At 39.2% G+C, this 21,033-nt stretch overlaps 3 protein-coding genes across 3 annotated transcripts in view; 2 read left to right on the forward strand and 1 right to left on the reverse strand.

The window, feature by feature from the left end:
- Nucleotides 1-1,711: 1,711 nt before the first annotated feature.
- LOC146629958 (histone H2B) lies at nucleotides 1,712-2,649 on the reverse strand. The gene has a single exon (XM_085355493.1). It carries the CDS (start codon nucleotides 2,630-2,632, stop codon nucleotides 2,258-2,260), a length of 375 nt encoding a protein of 124 aa, XP_085211619.1. The 5' UTR covers nucleotides 2,633-2,649; the 3' UTR covers nucleotides 1,712-2,257.
- A 9,002-nt stretch (nucleotides 2,650-11,651) lies between these two features.
- Nucleotides 11,652-14,953, forward strand: LOC146629959 (uncharacterized). The gene is made up of 2 exons (XM_085355391.1): nucleotides 11,652-11,767; nucleotides 13,705-14,953. The coding sequence occupies exons 1-2, from the start codon at nucleotides 11,652-11,654 to the stop codon at nucleotides 14,951-14,953; spliced, it is 1,365 nt and encodes a 454-aa protein (XP_085211517.1).
- Nucleotides 14,954-16,590: 1,637 nt separating this feature from the next.
- Nucleotides 16,591-21,033, forward strand: part of commd1 (copper metabolism (Murr1) domain containing 1) — a 6,498-nt gene continuing 2,055 nt past the window's right edge. The window contains exons 1-2 of the mRNA XM_085355494.1: nucleotides 16,591-16,766; nucleotides 19,621-19,911. Of these exons, the coding sequence (XP_085211620.1) occupies nucleotides 16,593-16,766; nucleotides 19,621-19,911 (465 nt within the window). The 5' untranslated portion in view covers nucleotides 16,591-16,592. The remainder of the gene's footprint in view (nucleotides 16,767-19,620; nucleotides 19,912-21,033) is intronic.

Here is a 21,033-nt window from a genome sequence, read left to right on the forward strand (position 1 = left end):
GGACGCCCACGGAGCAGCGAGACGTCTGTGAGAGCTGCTCACTTCTAACCAAAGCACAGCGGCCTCGAGTTTCACTCACGTTGTTGTATATCAGAAATCACCATTAGTTAGTCACCTTACGGCAGCTCGCTTCCACACTTTGGCCCTGATCTCTTAGTCTGCATCAGTCCGTTTCCTTCCAGCTACAGTTACCGACTCTACTATAAACAACAACAGCGAATGAACACGTGAATACACACATCCACCAACTGATCACTAAGTATCTCAATGTGCAATACTCAATACCTGCTAAAAAACATCCAACATCTCACTATTAAACATTCTCTTTTTGTCGCTACTAGTCAAACGTATTTTTATATCTATTTCATTTATTTAATCAGAGTAATATTGCTGTTATTTTTTTGGCATTTATTTAATCCTGCTCTGTCCACGTTGCTGCTGTAACAAGGTGAATTTCCCAGCTCTGGGACTAATAAAGCTTATCTTATGTCCTGGATAGCGACCTCAGTCTAATCTAGTACAGTGCATTTAATTATGCCCAGTATATCTGTGCTCCTTTTTCTGGAGGATTCTATTATTCTTCCACCCACTAAAAAAATGTAACCACAGATTGTTGTCCAAGATAAGTAAAATGCTGCACAATACCTCCCACCCTCCCATCGTGTGCTTGACCAGTCACAGAAGAGCGTTTAGTGAGAGACTGAGATGACCAAAGTTCACCTCTGAATCAGAATCAGAATGGGTTTTATTTCCTAATGTTGAGCAGGTTTACAACATTAGGAAATTGCTTCGGTACTTAGTGCAAAACACACTGTAAGACAACACTTAACTAAACATAAAAAACAAAAGTGCTAAGCAGATAGATATATCTTATTCATAGCACTTGCTACAATAGTTGTACTATCTAAAGGCATATAGAAAGGTGGCTACGGAGCCAACAAATTATGAATTAGATTCAAATAGGCACAACTTTAGTTTTTTTATTTCTATATGATGAACTCTGCATTATTAAGTGATAAGAACAAGTAATCTTATGTCCTGTAATCATTATGACGCTATAATTTGAGATACAATAAATAAAATACGTTTTTGTACAAAGTATCGTATCGGATCAGTATCGTCGATACCACCCTGAATATTACTCGTTATCGGATCGGAAAGGAAATCAGTGGTATCGCACATCACTAGTGATTATAGTGTTTACGAGCACATCAAGTCAAGTGGCTTTGTTATTTCAACCATGTGCAGTGCTACAGTACACAGTGAAGCAAGACAGCGTTCTTCCAAGACCGTGGTGCTACATAGGACAATCAACACAGGACCACATAAAGTGCAAATGTACAACATAAGAAAAACGGCGCAACCCCAGATCAGAACGATACAGACAAATTGATACTAAATTTTAAGTTTACTGCTTCTTTGGATTCTGCTATGCAAATTTTTTGTGAAATGACAAACTTTGGATATCAGAGGGGAAAAAAAAAAAAAAAAAAAAAAAAAACACAAAACACTTCCATTTCACACACCGTAAAGGAACTGTCAAAATGAGTTAACTGGCCAGAGCAACATTTGTGTTCAGTACTGTTTTCAATTTGTTCTTTGGAATTTGCTTTGTATTGAATGTATTTGGAAATCAGAATATATATGTAAAAAAAATAATATAATCAGCCCTTATCCCCAAGGGGCAAATAAGATACAATGGAGCAGCACGACATTGAAGACAAGGACAGGGCATAAACAGGCAATAAGAATGAGATAATAAATACACAGCATATACACAGTTTTAAAATTAAAGTGACTGAATAGGTGAATAAACTACTAAGTGACTAAAAGTGAATAAAGTGGCAGCACAAAAAGAGCGTAGAGTAGTTCATGTTTACAGGTGTGGGAAATGGTCTTAAGGGCTGGAGTTAAAAAGCAGAGTGGCTTTGGGGACAGAGGTGGCTCTCCTCCTCTCAGTCCTGCAGGAAATGCAGCGGAGGCGCCGCCCACAGGGGAGCCATTGAAATGCACTGAAAGACTGTCAAACATAAAGTGGCATTAATGTTGTATTTGTAGTTACTTTGTCATCGTTCCACAACACACACAAGACATTTCCTGAGTCTGGGTCAATAGCACCTAGTGACAAAGCAGCATTTCCGCGATTGCAGTAGTTGGCAACATAGTAACTGCACGTTTGAAGGTAGAACGTATGCTCTTCAGGACAGAGTGGGTGGCTCTGAAAAGAGCCGTTGGGTTGACTGACAGCAGGATCAGTTTACTTGGAGCTGGTGTACTTGGTGACGGCCTTGGTGCCCTCAGACACGGCGTGCTTGGCCAGCTCACCGGGGAGCAGCAGGCGCACTGCGGTCTGGATCTCCCTGGACGTGATGGTGGAGCGTTTGTTGTAGTGGGCCAGGCGAGAGGACTCGGCAGCGATGCGCTCGAAGATGTCGTTGACAAACGAGTTCATGATGCTCATGGCCTTGGAGGAGATCCCGGTGTCGGGGTGGACCTGCTTCAGCACCTTGTACACGTAGATGGCGTAGCTCTCCTTCCTGGTCTTTCTCTTCTTCTTGCCGCCCTTGCCGGCGGTCTTGGTCACGGCTTTCTTAGAGCCCTTCTTGGGCGCGGACTTCGCGGGTTCAGGCATTTTGTTCCTTCGATACTCTGCAGCAACGAATGAGCTGTGTAACAGAGAGCAGCTCCTTTTATACAGCCTGTATGCTAATATCACTGCGCAGGCCCTCGGCTCTCATTGGCTGAGCTGCACAGTGGGCCGGACATTGCGTTGGAGGAAATCTATGAATTGTGCTACAACAGGCGCGCGTCTAACAAAGAAGTGGTCTGTGTGATCGTTTCCTCATTTGTTGGAACGGTCATTTGTATTAAATGAGCAGTAAATGTAGTGCTCTGTATGGCAAATATGGAGGATTTAGGGAGACACAGACTGAAAGCTAGAAAATGCTTACAGTTTTTACCGAATGCCTAAACACTAACTGTGATTCCTGTAGCACAATTTCTAAAACTATTCAGACTTATAGCAAAACCACTCACTGAGTGTGCAAAACTAAAAGCACAAAAACTGCTTTGCACTCAGTTTGCAATTTTGTAACACACACTTTGCAAGACTGTAGGCACAATTCACTGCACAACACTCAATTTCCAAATTTCCAACACACTCCTAGCAAAAGTATACACATGTATGGCTATCATTAACACTAATTTGCCAACTGTCTGGCACACTTTCACATGTGAAAACTTTCTTAGATAATTCGTTCACTTTGCAATCAGCCTAAGCACTATAATACAGGTAAGCTGTGTGTGCGGAGTACAATGGTGGGAGCAGAAAGAGTGAGAAGTAGAGGAGGCCGAGGAAGAGGACGTGGAGGTGAAGAAGTAGGATGAAGAGGACGACAAGGACAAGGAGGAGCAAGAGGAAGACGAGGAGGGGGCAGAGGAAGCATGTTCACTGCAGACCACGTAACCCATATAGTCATTATGGCGATTGCAAATAATCCTATACTTGGAAATAAACACTTGTGTTTGTTTTGATGTGTGTGAATAAACACCAGTACTTGAAGTTTGGATCCCTCCATGCTTATGGATCTATGACAGAAGTATGAGCTCAAACTGACATAGCCTACCTTGTGCACAGGGAAGGCAAACGCCAGATGTGTTTTGTATTCATACCATCGGTGTGCAGTTGGCGCATTGTGTGCTTAGTAGATGATGGCTTGTGTGTACTGTTTGATACGGAAACACCATTTTTACGAAGGTGTGAAGAGTTAATCTAGCTGTGTTTGCTTTTGCAAGAGAACTACAATGTTTTGATTATTGGGTGACAGGTTTTCTTATTTGTGTGAAGAGTTTTGCAAAATTAGCCAATAGTTACAAAAAATGTGCTTAAGCAATCAGAAAAAACTGTAACATGATTAGTCAGCCTACAATAGTTATGCTGTGACAACACAGTAAAGTGTAAAGTGTTCTAGGATTCCAGTGAAGTGGGTGGTTCCAGCTGGAAAGATTTGAAAATCCTCCCGAAAGAGTCGGAGATGGTGTCAGAGATTTGCAGAGACAAACAACTGAGTAGAAGCAGGTAAGGACTCCTCGGTGGGATTTGATAAACTGGAAATTTCAAGCTTACATTGTCAATCAAACATCCCAACATCAGAGAAGAATGGCCAAGCAGAAAATTATAGAGAAGAAAAGGAAAAGACAGAGAGAGAGAAAAAAAGCAGAAGAAGAAAAAAGAAAGAAAAAACGAGAGAGAAGGAGAAAAATGAAGAAAGAGAGAAAGAAAAAAAAGCAAAGAGGGAGAGAAGAAAATAAGAGAAAAGAAAGAGAAAAGAGAAAGAAGGAGAAAAAGAAGAAAAAAAGAAAGAGAAGACAGGAAAGTAAAAGAAAAGAAAAAAAAGTAAAAAGAAGATAGAAAAGAAGAAGAAAAAAAGAATAGAAAAAGAAAAAAAAAGAGAAAAAAAAAGAAAAGAAAGAATAAGAAAAAGAAAAGGAAAGAGAAAGCGAAGAAAAAAATAAAAAAAAGAGAGAAGAAAAAAGAAAGAAAAGAGAAAAAGAGAGAGAGAAAAAAAAAGAGGGAAAGAAAAGAAAAGAAAAAAACAAAAAAAAAACGAAAGAGAAAAAGAAGAAAGAAAGAAAAAGAGAGAAAAAGAATAGAAAAGAGGAGAACAAAAGAGATAGAAAAAATAAGAGAAGAAGAAAGAAGAGAAAAAGAAAGAAAGGAAGAGGAAAGAAAGAGAGAGAAAAGAAAAAAGAGAAGAGAAGAGAAAAAAGAAAAGAAAAAAAGAGGAGGAAAGAAAGAGAGAAGAGAAGGAAGAAGAGAAGAGAAAAGAAAAGGAAAGAAAAAAAAAAGGAAGAAAAAAAAGAAAAGAAAAAGAGAGCAGCAAAAAAAGAAAGAAAGAAGGAAGAGAGAGAAAAGAGGAAAAAATAAAGAGAGAAAATAAAAGAGATAGAAAAAAGAAAAAGAAAAGAAAAGAAGAAAAGAAAAAGAGAGAGAAGAGGAAAGAAAAAAGAGAGAGAAAAGAATAGAGAAAAAGAAAGAAGAGGAAGAAGAAAGATGAAAAAAAAATTAAAAGCTAGAAGAATGAGAGAGAAAATGAAAGAAAAGCAAAAGAAAAAAATAAAAGAGAAGAAGACGAAGAAGAAAGAGAAGAAAAGAGAAGAGGAGAGGAAGAAAAGAAAAATAAAGAAGAGAGAGAAAAAAAGAGAAAAAGAGAGAGCATAAAAAAGAAAAAAGAGAGCAAAGAGAAAAAGAGAAAAAGAAGAAAAAAAAAGAAGAAAGAAAAAAAAGAAAAAGATAGAAAAGAAAAGAAGAAAGAAAAGAGAAAAGAAAAAGAAAAAAGAAGAAAAGAAGGAAAAAAGAGAGAAGAAAAAACAAAGAGAGAAAAAGAAAAAAAAAGAAAAAAAAAGAAAAAGAAAAGAAGAGAGAAAAAAGAAGAGGAGAAAAAGAGAAAAGATAAAAGGGAAAAGAAGAGAGAAAGAAAGAGAAAAAAAAATAAGAAAAAAAGAGGAGAGAAGACGAAAAAGAAAAAAGTAAAGTGTGGCAATGATAACGATACTCAAGTCAAAGAATTCATGTTAAATTTCCAAATTATATTATATATTATATCCAAGGAGGGTAAGAAGATCTAAAAAAAAGATCACTTGTGACCTTCGCTGACACCATTTCTTTACTCTGATGAGTTCTGAAGCCTTACTGAAAGTCTTCAAATCAAACATTCTTCTGTAGATGATGAGTTAACTGTTTTACAACTACTCTTTCAAGAATTTTTGAGAAAGTGGTTGATTACTGCCAGCTTGAAGGCTTGAACAGTCCTGTAGGTCTAAATGACATGTTGATGGTTTGGAGGAAGTAATCACCAAAGCTAACTCAAAAGACCAATTGGATTAAAAGAGTCTAAATACAAATCAAATTAAGCTGAAATGTTAGTTTTTCCACTAATGAATTTTCAGCACCAACAAATATATTTCTGTTTATATTATAGATTAAAAGGCAGTCTGAATTATTCTTAATGAGGTATTCACAAATTTTCAGGTGCATTACTCTGTACAGCTTCCATATTTTGAAAATAATATTACAAAGCATCAAGATATGTTGCTTATATGCTAAGGCAGCAGCTTAAAGACTCGTGATGATAGCTCAACATGCTTGTTTAGTTTCCTGCAGCTGACCACGATTCAGCAGCAGACAGAAAGAGACTGAACAGACTCATCTGGAGGGCCAGCTCTGTTCTAGGATGCCCTCTGGACCCACTGGAAGTGGTGAGTGACAGGAGAATGGTGACTAAGCTCATCTCATTTATTTTTATTTTATTTTATTTTTTTACATTATTTACATTTGATCTTTTACATTGTATATAATGTCTATTGATTTTATTGTTTATTTTAATATTTGTGTACAGCGCTTTGTGATTGCCTGTCTGCAAAAAGCGCTTAATAAATAAAGTTTACTTACTTACTTACTTATCCCTGTTGGACAACATCTCCCACCTCATGCAGGAGACTCTGACAGGATTGGGATCAGGACAAGCGTGTTTGCTTGACACCCATAAGCCATGTTGGCTTGACTTATTTTTGCAGTCCAATTCAATTGCCATTTCATGCCAAATATCACCCCATCTTGTGCATCTATTAGTATTCCAAAAAAACACATGAAAAGTGGAAAATATATAATTATGTCATGCAAAATCCTTCAAACCAATTTACAATCACTCCAAGATCTTCACTGTAGGCCTTAATTTCCTCTCTATTTGAGTATGCATGTTGGTCATGTTGGCTAGGGGCTTCACTTTGTGCAGTGTCTCCTAAATTGATGGTGTGCCCCATTTACATGGAAGATATTGTTTGATTTGAGTGACAAATGAAATAAATCATGAAACGGTAACACACAACAGGGTAATAAAAAAAACAAAAAAATATAAACTAGGGTGACAAATGAACAGAGGTGGTGGTTTACGACACCAGCTGTCTGCCATCTATAATCCAGTTTTGAGATCCCTTCCCAGACGCCTTAACGCCCACTCACATCCTGGGCCATCTGACCTCAGGAAATCACATGATAGGATGGGGCCAGGTTTCACAATGAGCTCACCCGAAACCTTGGCTGATTGTGACCTACACCCGTTTTCACACCTTGGCTCATGTGATTAGGTAGAGGATCATTAGGTGGTCAATTGTCCCTCGTGGGGGGAAACTCCCACACATTGCCATGGCTGGTACATCAGCACACTGACAGTAAAGATGCATTGTGCCTAATAAGATCATAGCCAGAACAATATGAAAAAAACATCATAACACTATGTGCTGGTACAAGAATGCAATGGCTTCTGAAATCCTTCCAAACAGTTACAGCTCCATATCTCACTGGTAGAAATGTTTCATCAACATATCTTTATTACGCAGCTCATTCATCCATTTTCTGCCAGACTGCAGAAAGTAGTTCTAGTGGTTGTTCATGCTGAGCACACTCCCTGTACTTACCTGGAGTACTACACGTGACCTAGCCCATTGAAATGCTTTGTTCTTCATGAGTTTTCTTTTCATTCACAGAGCACATCAGTTCACAACATCAAGTTTATCACCAGAAAATGTTGAGGTAAGGAGTGAAGTTTGGTCTAGATGCTTTCAGTACCATGAACCATGTGCATATAACCTGTGCCCCAGACTACATCTTTGTTTGCCTTTTTCTCATGAAGCCATGAAGAGGCAAAATTTAAAAGAGGAACTAGTCACCCATCAAACAGAAGTCTTTATCTTATCTTCATCTCCAAATGACACCAAGCCACAGCTCAACGAGCTCATACTGGGTCATGCAGCAATAGTTTATTTCCCCATACAGTGGGGGAAAAAGTATTTAGTCAGCCACCGATTGTGCAAGTTCCCCCACTTAAAATGATGACAGAGGTCAGTAATTTGCACCAGAGGTACACTTCAACTGTGAGAGACAGAATGTGAAAAAAAAAATCCATGAATCCACATGGTAGGATTTGTAAAGAATTTATTCGTAAATCAGGGTGGAAAATAAGTATTTGGTCACCTCAAACAAGGAAAATCTCTGGCTCTCACAGACCTGTAACGTCTTCTGTAAGAAGCTTTTCTGTCCCCCACTCGTTACCTGTATGAATGGCACCTGTTTGAACTCATCATCTGTATAAAAGACACCTGTCCACAGCCTCAAACAGTCAGACTCCAAACGCCGCCATGGCCAAGACCAAAGAGCTTTCGAAGGACACCAGGAAAAGTATTGTAGACCTGCACCAGACTGGGAAGAGTGAATCTACAATAGGCAAGCAGCTTGGTGTGAAAAAATCAACTGTGGGAGCAATCATCAGAAAATGGAAGACATACAAGACCACTGATAATCTCCCTCGATCTGGGGCTCCACGCAAGATCTCATCCCGTGGGGTCAAAATGATCATGAGAACGGTGAGCAAAGATCCCAGAACCACACGGGGGGACCTGGTGAATGACCTGCAGAGAGCTGGGACCAAAGTAACAAAGGTCACCATCAGTAACACACTACAACGGCAGGGAATCAAATCCCGCAGTGCCAGACGTGTTCCGCTGCTGAAGCCAGTGCATGTCCAGGCCCGTCTGAAGTTTGCCAGAGAGCACATGGATGATACAGCAGAGGATTGGGAGAATGTCATGTGGTCAGATGAAACCAAATTAGAACTTTTTGGTATAAACTCAACTCGTCGTGTTTGGAGGAAGAAGAATACTGAGTTGCATCCCAAGAACACCATACCTACTGTGAAGCATGGGGGTGGAAACATCATGCTATGGGGCTGTTTTTCTGCCAAGGGGACAGGACGACTGATCCGTGTTAAGGACAGAATGAATGGGGCCATGTATCGTGAGATTTTGAGCCAAAACCTCCTTCCATCAGTGAGAACTTTGAAGATGAAACGAGGCTGGGTCTTCCAACATGACAATGATCCAAAACACACCGCCCGGGCAACAAAGGAGTGGCTCCGTAAGAAGCATTTGAAAGTCCTGGAGTGGCCTAGCCAGTCTCCAGACCTCAACCCCATAGAAAATCTGTGGCGGGAGTTGAAAGTCCGTGTTGCTCGGCGACAGCCCCAAAACATCACTGCTCTCGAGAAGATCTGCATGGAGGAATGGGCCAAAATACCAGCTACTGTGTGTGCAAACCTGGTAAAGACCTATAGTAAACGTTTGACCTCTGTTATTGCCAACAAAGGTTATGTTACAAAGTACTGAGTTGTATTTTTGTTATTGACCAAATACTTATTTTCCACCCTGATTTACGAATAAATTCTTTACAAATCCTACCATGTGGATTCATGGATTTTTTTTTTTTTTTTTTTTTCACATTCTGTCTCTCACAGTTGAAGTGTACCTCTGGTGCAAATTACTGACCTCTGTCATCATTTTAGGTGGGGGAACTTGCACAATCGGTGGCTGACTAAATACTTTTTTGCCCCACTGTAAATGGTAAACGGCCTGCATTTGTATAGCGCTTTACTCAGTCCCTAAGGACCCCAAAGCGCTTTACACTACATTCAGTCATTCACCTATTCACACACACATTCACACAGCTGCCCTGGGGTGCACTGACAGAGGCGAGGCTGCCGGACACTGGCGCCACCGGGCCCTCTGACCACCACCAGTAGGCAAACATAACACATACACATGTAAAACACTGTCAATATTTTCCATATCTACTTAAGTTTTGTCTAATTTCTTCATCCATCTGTTTCCTGTTCATGTCTTTTCAGTAATCTACAGAACTATAGCCCTCACGTCTGAAGTCATGAAGTGTTTTGAGCGGAAAGTGTCGCAGCACACCAGAAACTCTCTATCCCCCTCCCTCGACCCCTACCAGTTTGCTTACAGAGCAAATAGGTCAACCTAGGACACCATCACCATCACCCCACACAGAGGCTGAGCCATCTGGAGAACAGGAGGAGCTAAGTGAGGATGCTCTTTGTGTGCTACAGCTCAGCATCAACACTATAAGCCTATATTTATTTTGTTTCCCCTCACGTGATGAAAAGCAGAAACATGCTGTTTGATAAGACTCACTTATAATTCTGCACTGAATTCTTTTTGTTGCTCCCATCATGAGCAAAACTTGACAGAAAAAAAACCATGAACAATAGCTGCTTTTACTAAAACAGAGGAGACACAAGGTTTCAGAAACAACTGAGGCAATGCACAGACTGTCAGAGTTATGAAAATGAGTCTACATACAGCAGAATTCTAGTCACTGTGGGTTATTGGATGTTGTTTATTGTAGGTCTTATCCTTGTGTTAATCAGTATATTCTGCTTTTATGGCATATTATGACCAAGAAGTCTAATAAGTGTTTTGAGAGCAACGATGCAAACAGGTCGCAATTTTGTAGTATGCACAAGAGGTAGAGAAGGATTTCTTAATTTATATCTGTTATGCTGTCATCATTTCTGTTGAATTATTTTCTGTTTGAACTCCCAGAGCAAAACATTTTCTCTTCCTAAACTTAAATTGTTTAAAAATGTCTGCAAATTACTTTAGAAATTTAAAGTAATCTGTGAAATCCCAAAAAGCTGATTCTGTTCATGTGGACAACATGTTTTTAGTGGGAGAAACATTTCATCACTCATCCTAGTGATGAGTCCTTACAGTGGAAATATATAAACATTCCAGCAGCAAACAGAGAAAACGAAATTAACATTTCTTCAAAAAATTATGCACTGTAACTGCAATAACACCTCGCATGTCCATAGCTTCTTTTCCAGCTTTTAGTTTAGCTATTATCTTTATCTCTGTTTTCTGTGCATTGTTCTCTGCATCTCTGCAAAAACATCTTAGTCATGATGTGGTCAAAAACCTAAATGTTTTCTTCCTCTTTAGTTGAATTTCTCTCTTTCTGTTATTTTTTTCTCCTCCAAAATGAAGATGACAAATAAAAAAGCAATTTTTTTTCTATCTATTATCACATACTGATTTCATAGTTTTCTACAGACATGTTCAAATATGGTTATGGTGTGCCTACCAGGGGGTGGTCACTTTGTTCTCTATAAAAAACCAAAACTTCCCCGGTACTGTGTCTACGTTTTTAACATCTCCCTTTTACACACTTGAAATTAACCAGGAGGTATTGACATCGTCTCTTTTTCCAAAAAAGGTAAAGCAATAAAGTTTTTTGCTTTTAGATTTTTTTTAATTTTTGCTGGTAAAAATCAAGCTGTTCAACTACTTTTTGTCATTGTCTGTTTTTGTCACCTGTTGGTAATTTCCTTGATTAATATTTTTATGAAACAAAATTTCAAAGAAAGTGCAAAACCGGAATAAAAATGTGATAAACACCATCAATGAAAAGTTGAAAGCTTGTATGCTTTGCATTTCTGCATAAAAAACTGTCAAGTATTGCAAACTGATTGTTCTGTAAACTGATGAATTAATTTATAAACTAACTATTGATCTACATAAAAAGGTTTATTTGTGTTATTTCAACAGGGGATTATAACCAGAAGTAGCTGGCAACACATGTGAAGGTAAGTGAGGCAGCTCGATATCATGTTAAATGTTTGTGTTGTTTCCTTAAAACATTCACTTGGTTTAATTGTTATGATTGTTATGGTTTATTGGTTAAGACACAACAGTTTTGTTTGTGAAAACCACTGTGTTGTTAAATCTGATCTGATTAGATGGCTGGCCTGTGCTGGCTGGTGATGGTGCCAGCCTTCTTCCTGTCTCCTCCAAACATTTTGGCTGCTGTAAACCAGGACTGGCTCACGAACATTGTAGCAGCTGTCAAGAACAAGTGAGTTGACAAAAGTGGGGTTTTGGGGTTTTTATGTGTGATATTATATCTAATCACTGCTCTTCTAATCTGCTTGTGCTATTATCGATCTGTTGAGTCACCTGAAGGCAAGACATCTCTCTATGACTTCAGCCTTTGTATTACAACTATACATGAAATAAAGTATGTGACTTTATTTTACACTGCAGTTTTTCTGTTGTTTAAAGTGATTATAATGAGCTTTAAATCCTAATAAAAGATTATTATTATTATATTATTATTTATTAATTTGCAATAGTATGTTTTAGTTTAATAATGATATCACTATTATTATTATTAATAGTAATAGTAGTAAGTAATTGTTAATGAAAATCTATAGTAATAGTATATATAGAATACAATGTACACGTACAACAAAATTATGGGTGCTCCATGTCAAGTGTGCAGGAATAACATCTAATTATTAGACAGCAGGAATAAATAGCAAACAAGAGACATATATACAAAAATAACTTTGGAGAATAAAATAATTGCAAAGTGCTTGTAAGTAGTGCAAAGTAAGATTTGGTCTGAATACAGTCCGTGTGAGTGGCCTGAGTGATGAGGGTTACTCAGACTGGTGATCTGGGTGGGCAGGGGTGGATTGTTAACAGTACGAACTATCCTTTGGAAGAAGCTGTTTATGAGTTTTGGATTGTGAGTGTGAGACCTGATTGACCTGAGGCCAGGGCTGGACTGAGACAAAAAAATCATCCCGGGCATTTTGACTAGACACCGGCCCACCAGGTATTATAGGTAAAGCCATGAAGCCTTTGAATGAAAACAAACGCCGTTGTAACAGTACGCTGTCTTGTTGGTATATGTATGATTTCTATACATTTTATATCAGATAAAAACTTTGGTTTTAAGATTCAGATTATTATTTTTTAAAAGCGAGACATTTTAAATGAGAGTAAGAAAGAAAAGTATTTCTTTGTGCCCCCCTCTCCCTGTTAATGCCCTTCCTGGCCCCCTGGCAACACTTTGCTAGATCCGCCCCTGCACAGTTACCAGCTGTCAGCTACATAGAAAAGGATCCTGGTGTTATTTGTCTCTCAGAAACAGTTCATAACTTCCCTTCAACTCATTCATGTCACCTAAAAGGTAAACCTGTTTCTCCATCACCTGTTCAGCTCTGATGATCCAGTAAGGACATCTCCTGGTTTCATCTTCATGTTTCCATCTCACCAGATAACCAAACCATATCATGACCAGCAGCTTTACAGCTGTGGCTCCAGCAAACATCAGCTGATACTAGAAATTAATATTAAATAAATTCTAACAACAGCTGATCAAGCTTAAACGTGTTGCTGTTGTTTAGCACGACATCCACTGGTTTCCTCTTTCTGGCGCAAACTGGGCGATAAACAAACAAGAGAGAAAAGCCGATCAGCTGATCATTGATCAGTTTCATGATTGAAGTAGCAACAGGAGAGGGAGGGGGGAGAGAATGAGAGAAGAAGAGGCAGCTGACAACGTAAAGAAAACTAAAAATCACCATCGGGCATACCGGGCATTTGCCCGGTATGCCCGATGGCCAGTCCAGCTATGCCTCAGGTTATATATAGTAGATCAATAATTGGACTCCGAGGTTGCTCAGGGTCTTTTGTTATTCGTTAGAATAAAATGTACCATAAAATGAACTTGTTTTTTAATATGGAACTTTAAAAAAAAGAGAAAAAAAAAAGAATTTGATGCAGAGGATTGCTTGTTATGTCTAGTGTCCCATTAGTGTCCCATAAAATACATTTTAATCATCTGTGTGAGGCATTTACGGCTCTTTTTTTTTCTTTTTCCCTGGTACCCTCGAGACACTCAATGCAAAATATACTTTTACAACTCACTGACAAAGCCCAGATCATCACTGGTAGTCCAAATTTAGTGTGCAGTTTATACTTATTATATTATATTTTTGGCAGGTATGAACTAGGTGATTCCTTCAGCATGGCTTTGAACATCCCACAGAATCAAGATCCAAGCAGTCTCCAAGAAGTCCTTCAGAATGACCCAGCAGACAGCGTGACAGGAGCCATTTCACAGGACCAAGTGTACAAAGGCACCAGGGTGGTGGCAGCGACACAGTCACAGGCACTATCACATGTTCTTCATAACATACAACCATTCATAAACAGTAGTGAGGGTAACGTTCTCGTCATCTACTCTGAAAACTCTCCAATTTCAAATGACGAAGGTATCACTTTGAACATTAGTGATATCACTAATAACTGGAGCGGTTATGCGTTTGTTTTTTCTAATGTAGCTGATGTTCCTGCTTCAGACACATCTCAGCTGACTCAATCATTTAAGAATCTTGAGATTACCAAACTTGGGCTTAACAACATATATCGTTGTTATGCACCTGGAGATGATGCTTTTCAGTGCACAAGATGCTCCTCGGGGGGAGATGTTACACCCACATGTGTTGCAAACCCAGCCCTGTCAAGTCAAGAACAAGGTACAGATGTAGAAACACCTAAACCAGGCCTTGACACTGGTCTAGGCAATGACATAGGCAATGACATAGGCAATGACATAGGCAATGACATAGGCACGGGTATAGGCACTGGTATAGGGACTGACATAGGCACTGACATAGACAGTGGGATACCTCCAGGCTCAGGTAGGGGAAAAGAGGGTCAAATGAGCAAGTGCAAAGGAAATCAAAGAGGAAGCTTCAAACGCAGGGGAGGCAGCAAGCTTAGAGGAGGAGGTCGATGTAAAAAACGAAGCAAGTTTAGACGAAGAGGCCCAGGTAGAAAAGGAAGCAAGCTTGGACGAAGAGGCCCAGGTAGAAAAGGAAGCAAGCTTGGACGAGGAGGCCGACGTCAAAAAGGCAGCAAGCTTAGACGAAGAGGCCCAGGTAGAAAAGGAAGCAAGCTTGGACGAGGAGGCCGACGTCAAAAAGGCAGCAAGCTTAGACGAAGAGGCCCAGGTAGAAAAGGAAGCAAGCTTGGACGAGGAGGCCGACGTCAAAAAGGCAGCAAGCTTAGACGAAGAGGCCCAGGTAGAAAAGGAAGCAAGCTTGGACGAGGAGGTAGACGTAGAAATGGAAGCAAGCAAGGCAGAAAACAGGGCAAAGGCAGAAGAGGAAGCAAACGCAACGGACGCAACAAGAGTAGAAGAGGTGGTAAACGTAGAGGGAAATGGGGGATGGCATGGTTAAGGTAAAACAGGTCTGTCATAGCCTTAAACTCTGACAAGTAACCCAGTGAAGCTAGGAAGATCCTCTGAGAAACTGCATTATTTTTCCTTTTCATAGATTTAGTTGTTGTTTTTTATGCTAGCATAACTCTCATTTTTTGGCCTTTATAAACAAAATAACTTGCTTTCGAACTTGTCAGTGAGTTAATATGATCATGTCCCATGTGACCTGCTGTTTAAACCTTCAAGGAGCTGCCAGAAAATGTTGGTTTAAAAAAAGAATAAAATACATTTGAAAATAATAAAAAGAAACATGACACTAGAAATTTAAAGAATATGTCCACTTTAAGAATTTTACAACCTTTTACTGATTTAATGAGCTTTTGTGAAACATTCTTACAGATCTGTGGTAGGAGCAATCAACTTGAAACTTTTGTCTTGAATCATGAATTGGAGTCACAAAACAGGGACTTTAAAGAGATTTGACTACTATTTCATTTAGTCAAAGATTAAACATTATCAAAACTTTAATGTTCTGCTCTTCCTGATTAAAGCTTGGCTTGGCATGCATTCTGGTCTCTGTGTCAATCATTTGGAAACTCCTGTGTTATGGTACTATTAGACTTGCTTTGATAAATAAAGGACTGCACTTTCTGTATATCCTGAAACCAAATTCTCTGAACTATTACTCATGACATTTAAAGTTATGTGTTCAATGAACAGGATAGTGCATTGCATATAACATTTAGCCATTTTATACATGTTTTCTGTTAAAGCTATTTTATCAAAATATTACTCCTCAGTCACTACAGTTTGTACTGACATTACTGTTTCACTTTTTATTTCTTTTTTTAGATGGACATTGTTCAGGTGAAATAGGCCAGCTAATCAGTAAAAATGGATAGTCAGACTGCAATGTGATTCAAATGAATTGAATCAATGTCTAAATGCTCTTGATTTAATAATTCTGCAGCATTGCTTTTAAAATGCATTAAAGATTTAAATAAATAACACATTTTAAAAAAACATGGGATATTTCAGGCCATTTAAAAAATGTCTATATTTTCTCTTTTTTTCTTCTCTTTTGGTCTCTCTTGACAGTCTCTCTGTAAAGAGCTCTTATCTTCTTTTCTAACTAACTGTAGATTTGTCCCTTCTTTTGCTGACACCCTTTCTAGCTCCTTGTTGCTTTCTGAAATTCTTCTCCAGTCTTTGTTCCTTTCTTTTAGACATATTGTCTGTAGTTACTAGTTTAACTTTAGTTTGGTATATATTACATAAGCATGCCTGTTTCACCTTTTTCCCTTCTCAGTGAACATGGGCTCATATGTGCACGACTATGTTCATATGTGCATAATACTCCTATTTGTGCTTATGCACACACAAATGTAGAAATCTTTTCAAATCCACATTAATGCGCACTGTCAAAACATCTGATAAAACTCAGCATGTTGCTCGTTTTAACATAAATCAATTGCTTCATTTTATCTGGTAAATTGGCCTTGTAACTGCAAATGATTTTTCACAATTTGTCTAGCAAAGTTTCTGATGTTCGCTTTGGAGGCTTGGATGAAACGATACATGTCAAGCGCTGCCGTCGGAATCTGCAACTACAAGTCCCACAATGCCGTGTTGTACTGCAATTCATGTGACCACAAGAGCAAACATGGCGGAAGTAGACGCGATGAAGTCTCTGAGCAGCTTGTTAAATGGAATCGCACAGAAAGTATATTACAACAACAGCGAGATCACAGAGGAGCTGCTGAAAAGCGAGCTCTACCCCGAGATGTCGCCAGACGAGTTCACAGCTTTGCACGACAAAATGAAAGGCCTTTTAAAGGTAATGCAACACGGCACCCTGCACTACTGATGATCCTGATGCTGAAGTGGCAGTCGAGACCAAGCAATTCTGCTCTTTTCACTAATATTCACTTCAGTTTAGGAGAAAGGGTTGCGTCTGCGTGATAGTGCATGCTTGTGCCCATGCAGAAATGCACAACACGCAAACAAACACACATTAATGAGAGGCACCGTGAGAATATCTGTTAAAACGCAACTCAGAACATTGTCCGAATGTTTCTCTCTTAAAAGAGCGGCCGAACGAAGAAGTCTTCATGAACACATCTGTCAAATGAACTGTCTTTCTTTTTATGGATGAGTGTCGCCATGTTTGGACTCCCAGCATTTAAAGTCAGCTTTCTGTAGTTTCTGCTATTTCAGTACTTTGGCCTTGGGTTGCTTCCAGTACAAGTGAAGCAATGATTGAGTCAAATGGGTTGCTTGCCTCATTGCCAGGAAGAAATTGGAAATTATTCTTTTATGTACAAGGCAACATAAGGCTAACCTATGTTGGGGGTAGGGGATGTCAGCTCCTTAGTGTGTGAATGTGTGCGTGAATGGGTGAAAAAGAATAATCATAAAAGAATAATTTCCAATTTGGATATGTAAAGCGCTTTGGGGTCCTTAGGGACTAGTAAAAGCGCAATATATACTAATGTGACACATTAGTATATGTGAGGGGGCAAACTCCTCAAGATGGGTAGTGACCATGGTGGACATTTAGAAGTTGGCCATCTTGGATACAACTTTTGTTTTTTCAATAGGAAGAGGGTCATGTGACACATCAAACCTATTGGTAATGTCACAAGAAAAACAATGGTGTGCTTGGTTTCAACGTAACTTGAAACCATCACTTTTGTTGCTCCAACAGTCTTGGAGGGATCCATCCAATGTGGGTTAGTGTCAGACCAATAGCGGTGTTTTGTTTGTTAACTTCACCATTCACATAAAAGTTTGCCTCATCACTGAACAAAATCTTCTGCGTGAACTGAGGGTCCTGTTCCAATTTGTGTTTTGCCCATTCTGCAAATTCTGTGCGCCGATCTGGGTCATCCTCGCTGAGATGCTGCAGTAGCTGGAGTTTGTAAGGGTGCCATTTGTGAGTAGCTAATATCCGCCGAAGGGATGTTCAACTAATGCCACTCTCCAGTGACATGTGGCGAGTGCTACGCTGTGGGCTCTTGCTGAATGAAGCTGGGACAGCCACTGATGTTACTTCATTAGTGACATTTTTCTTGCATCCACATTTTGGCAAATCCAACACTGAACCAGTTTCACGAAAGTTAGCAAGCAGTTTGCTAACTGTAGCATGGGAGATGGGTGGTCTCGTAGGGTGTCTTGCATTGAAATCTGCTGCAATGACCCGGTTACTGCGTTCACCAGATATCAACACAATTTCGATCCGCTCCTCACGCGTTAACCTCTTCGACATGTCAATGGCTGTGAACAAAGAGAAACTTGTAAATAACTCAAAGAATAAAGTTACGTTGAAACCAAGCACACCATTGTTTTTCTTGTGACATTACCAATAAGTTTGATGTGTCACATGGCCCTCTTCCTATTGAAAAAACAAAAGTTGTATCCAAGATGGCCGACTTCTTGTTATACTGACAGACAGAACCTAGAGAACAGTCTGTAGATGTGTAAAGCTGGTAGAGACAGACCCTAAAAGACTGGCAGCTGTAATTGCAGCAAAAGGTGGTTCTACAAAGTATTGACTCAGGGGGCTGAATAATTACACACACCCCACTTTGCAGTTATTTATTTGTAAACAATGTTTGGAATCATGTATGATTTTCGTTCCACTTCTCAAGTGTGCACCACTTTGTGTTGGTCTTTCCTGTGGAATTCCAATAAAATTGATTCATGTTTGTGGCTGTAATGTGACAAAATGTGGAAAAATTCAAGTTTGCAAGCCACTGTAACAGCCGTGATAAAATATCTCAAAAAATCTCATAAAAATGCTGTTTAAACAGACTTACTACTTATAACTTTAAATGTTATTATGTCACTCTCTTTTTTCTTTTCCTCCTTTTCCTTCTATGTTTTTATCAATGGATTTTTGTTTGACTAGTGTCTTTAAATACATTTAATGTTTTTACTCCATGCTAGGCAGAAATATTCCATTAAATAACAGCTTAACACATTGTTTTCAGATAAAATAGCTAAATCCTGACTGGACTGTCTTAAATTTGAAAGAATTTAAAACATTTAAAATGTATTATTATTTTTGTAATGTTTAAGGTAAGGGTGACAAACCATTTACTGGTTTGTAATTTTTCCACTGGTTCTTCTCTTTTGTCAATAGGGGGCAGCACTAACATGAATATCCTACTCAGTACCTACAATGCCCAAAATATATATTTTTTTTTTTTTGTTGTGGAGGAGTTGGGGTTTTTTTTGGAAACAAATGAAATGCCTGTGAAAGGTATTTTTCGGGGCAGATTTGCCCAAACAGGGAAAATACAAATGTCAAAAGTACAGACTGTCTGAATGTATAGAAAGACCGAATACACTGTCCAGTTAAAATGCACCCACTTTGGTTACATGAGGCTTCCAAATAAATGTCATGGGGAAAATACTTCTTGTTTTGGAAACAGTAAAGGTAAAAAGAAAGTACACACTCTTTAAGTTCTAATTTTATATCAAGTCATAATAAAAAATAAACCGGTCCTTAAAAAGTCTTAAAATGAAGCAAAGTATTTATCAATATTAGTAGTATTATATAAGTATTAAAGTAAACTGCTTGCCTTTTCATAAAAGTCACCACACGACACTGCTGTAGCGATATGATTACAAGACATTAGAGCTCCAGGTTTGTTGAATTTCATCGTCCTCTTTTCTGCATCTCTCAGTCCATCGCCACAGCAGACATGGACCATGCCCAGCTGGAGGCCTTCCTCACAGCTAAGACCAAGAAACAAGGTGGTGGTGGCTTGAGCGCTGAACAGGCCGCTGCACTCTCTCGTTTCTGGAAGAGCCAACGAGTTCGAGTTAAGGAAAGTTTGGTGGCTCATAGCCGCTGGGAGCCCAGCCTCAGGGGCCTTTCCTGGAGAGTGGATCTCCAGGCTGCAGCCAGCAGACGGGGAACAGCTCACAGCGGCCCAGTCGCCCTGGTGGAGCTCGAGCTCGGCAGAACAGGACAAGTAAGCTATAGTTCCAGTTTCTTTTTTTTTCTTTGACGCAAACTATCATTCTTAGCTTCCAAGGATGTAGTGAGGTGCTAATTTACGTTCGCCTGTTTTCATTTTTGTTAAAAATAAATGTGCCACCATAATTAAAACTATAAAGTATCCTAAATGACTTTTCTAATAGTACAATCCCATTATCTCCAAAAGTTTATTCTGTTCATCTGGACGTAGCGTTTTCAGTGGGAGAAACGTTTCGTCACTCATCCAGGTGACTTCTTCAGTCTCAGCTGACTGCAGGTTTCCCCAACCTTATAAACAGTACATTTGCATAATGACTGAAACCAGCCCGGAAGGACAGTTCCTTCATCGTAATTGTGCAAATTCTCATGACCACTGATCAAAGCCCACTGATCAATGGCCATGAGTACCATTTACAGAGAGTTGGAGATTGGCTGCAATCACAGCATTGTAAGATGGTGAAAGATGTATCCCTAGTGGGCTGGTTTCATGCATCAAGACATACAATCACATTAGAAAGACCAAAAATTTTATATATGCCGATTAATTATGCTTCAGGATTTGAGTTTGTGGATGTTTGACAGTATTTTCTCAAAGCAGAGCTGGAGCACAAATGATCATATTTTGAAAATTACATTAGCTCAAGGGGAAAAGTGAGGGCTATAATATGTTACAAAGGACTGAAACACTATTAAGATGCCTTTAGTAGCCTGAAATCATTAGAGATATAAATATAGGTATACTGAGTCTCAGACGCCACACAGAAAGACTCTAGACTGGATTCAAACCCAGGAACTTCTTGTTGTGGGGTATGGTACTAACCACCGCACCGCTTCTTTACTGCAGCACTCCACACATTTATGAGTTTATTGCTAGCAGTTCAAATGGACATGTAAGCGCATTTACACATCATAAAGCCAGGGGAGAGTCATGAATTGTTTTGGCCTTTCGATATGGGTGGGACGTAACTATACTCTGTCCAGTAGAGTTTGACAGCAATAGCTTTGTCATTTACTGTTATGCAACATCAACTCTAAGTACCCATTTATGATTTGACTGATATCCATTCCATAACTGGTTCTGTAACCTTTGGGGTGAAACGGAGAGGCCATTATGGAA

Source organism: Diplotaxodon limnothrissa, linkage group LG6 (assembly GCF_057381915.1).
Source record: "Diplotaxodon limnothrissa isolate DT_005_m linkage group LG6, D_limnothrissa_male_GT1.1, whole genome shotgun sequence".
Lineage (NCBI taxonomy): Eukaryota > Metazoa > Chordata > Actinopteri > Cichliformes > Cichlidae > Diplotaxodon > Diplotaxodon limnothrissa.

Bases quoted from the DNA above. Each gene is read 5' to 3' on its own strand.
- LOC146629958 (XM_085355493.1), bottom strand. From the start codon at position 2,632: ATGCCTGAACCCGCGAAGTCCGCGCCCAAGAAGGGCTCTAAGAAAGCC.
- LOC146629959 (XM_085355391.1), top strand. From the start codon at position 11,652: ATGGCTGGCCTGTGCTGGCTGGTGATGGTGCCAGCCTTCTTCCTGTCT. The intron at 11,768-13,704 runs GTGAGTTGACAA...TATTTTTGGCAG, and splicing joins GTAGCAGCTGTCAAGAACAA to GTATGAACTAGGTGATTCCT.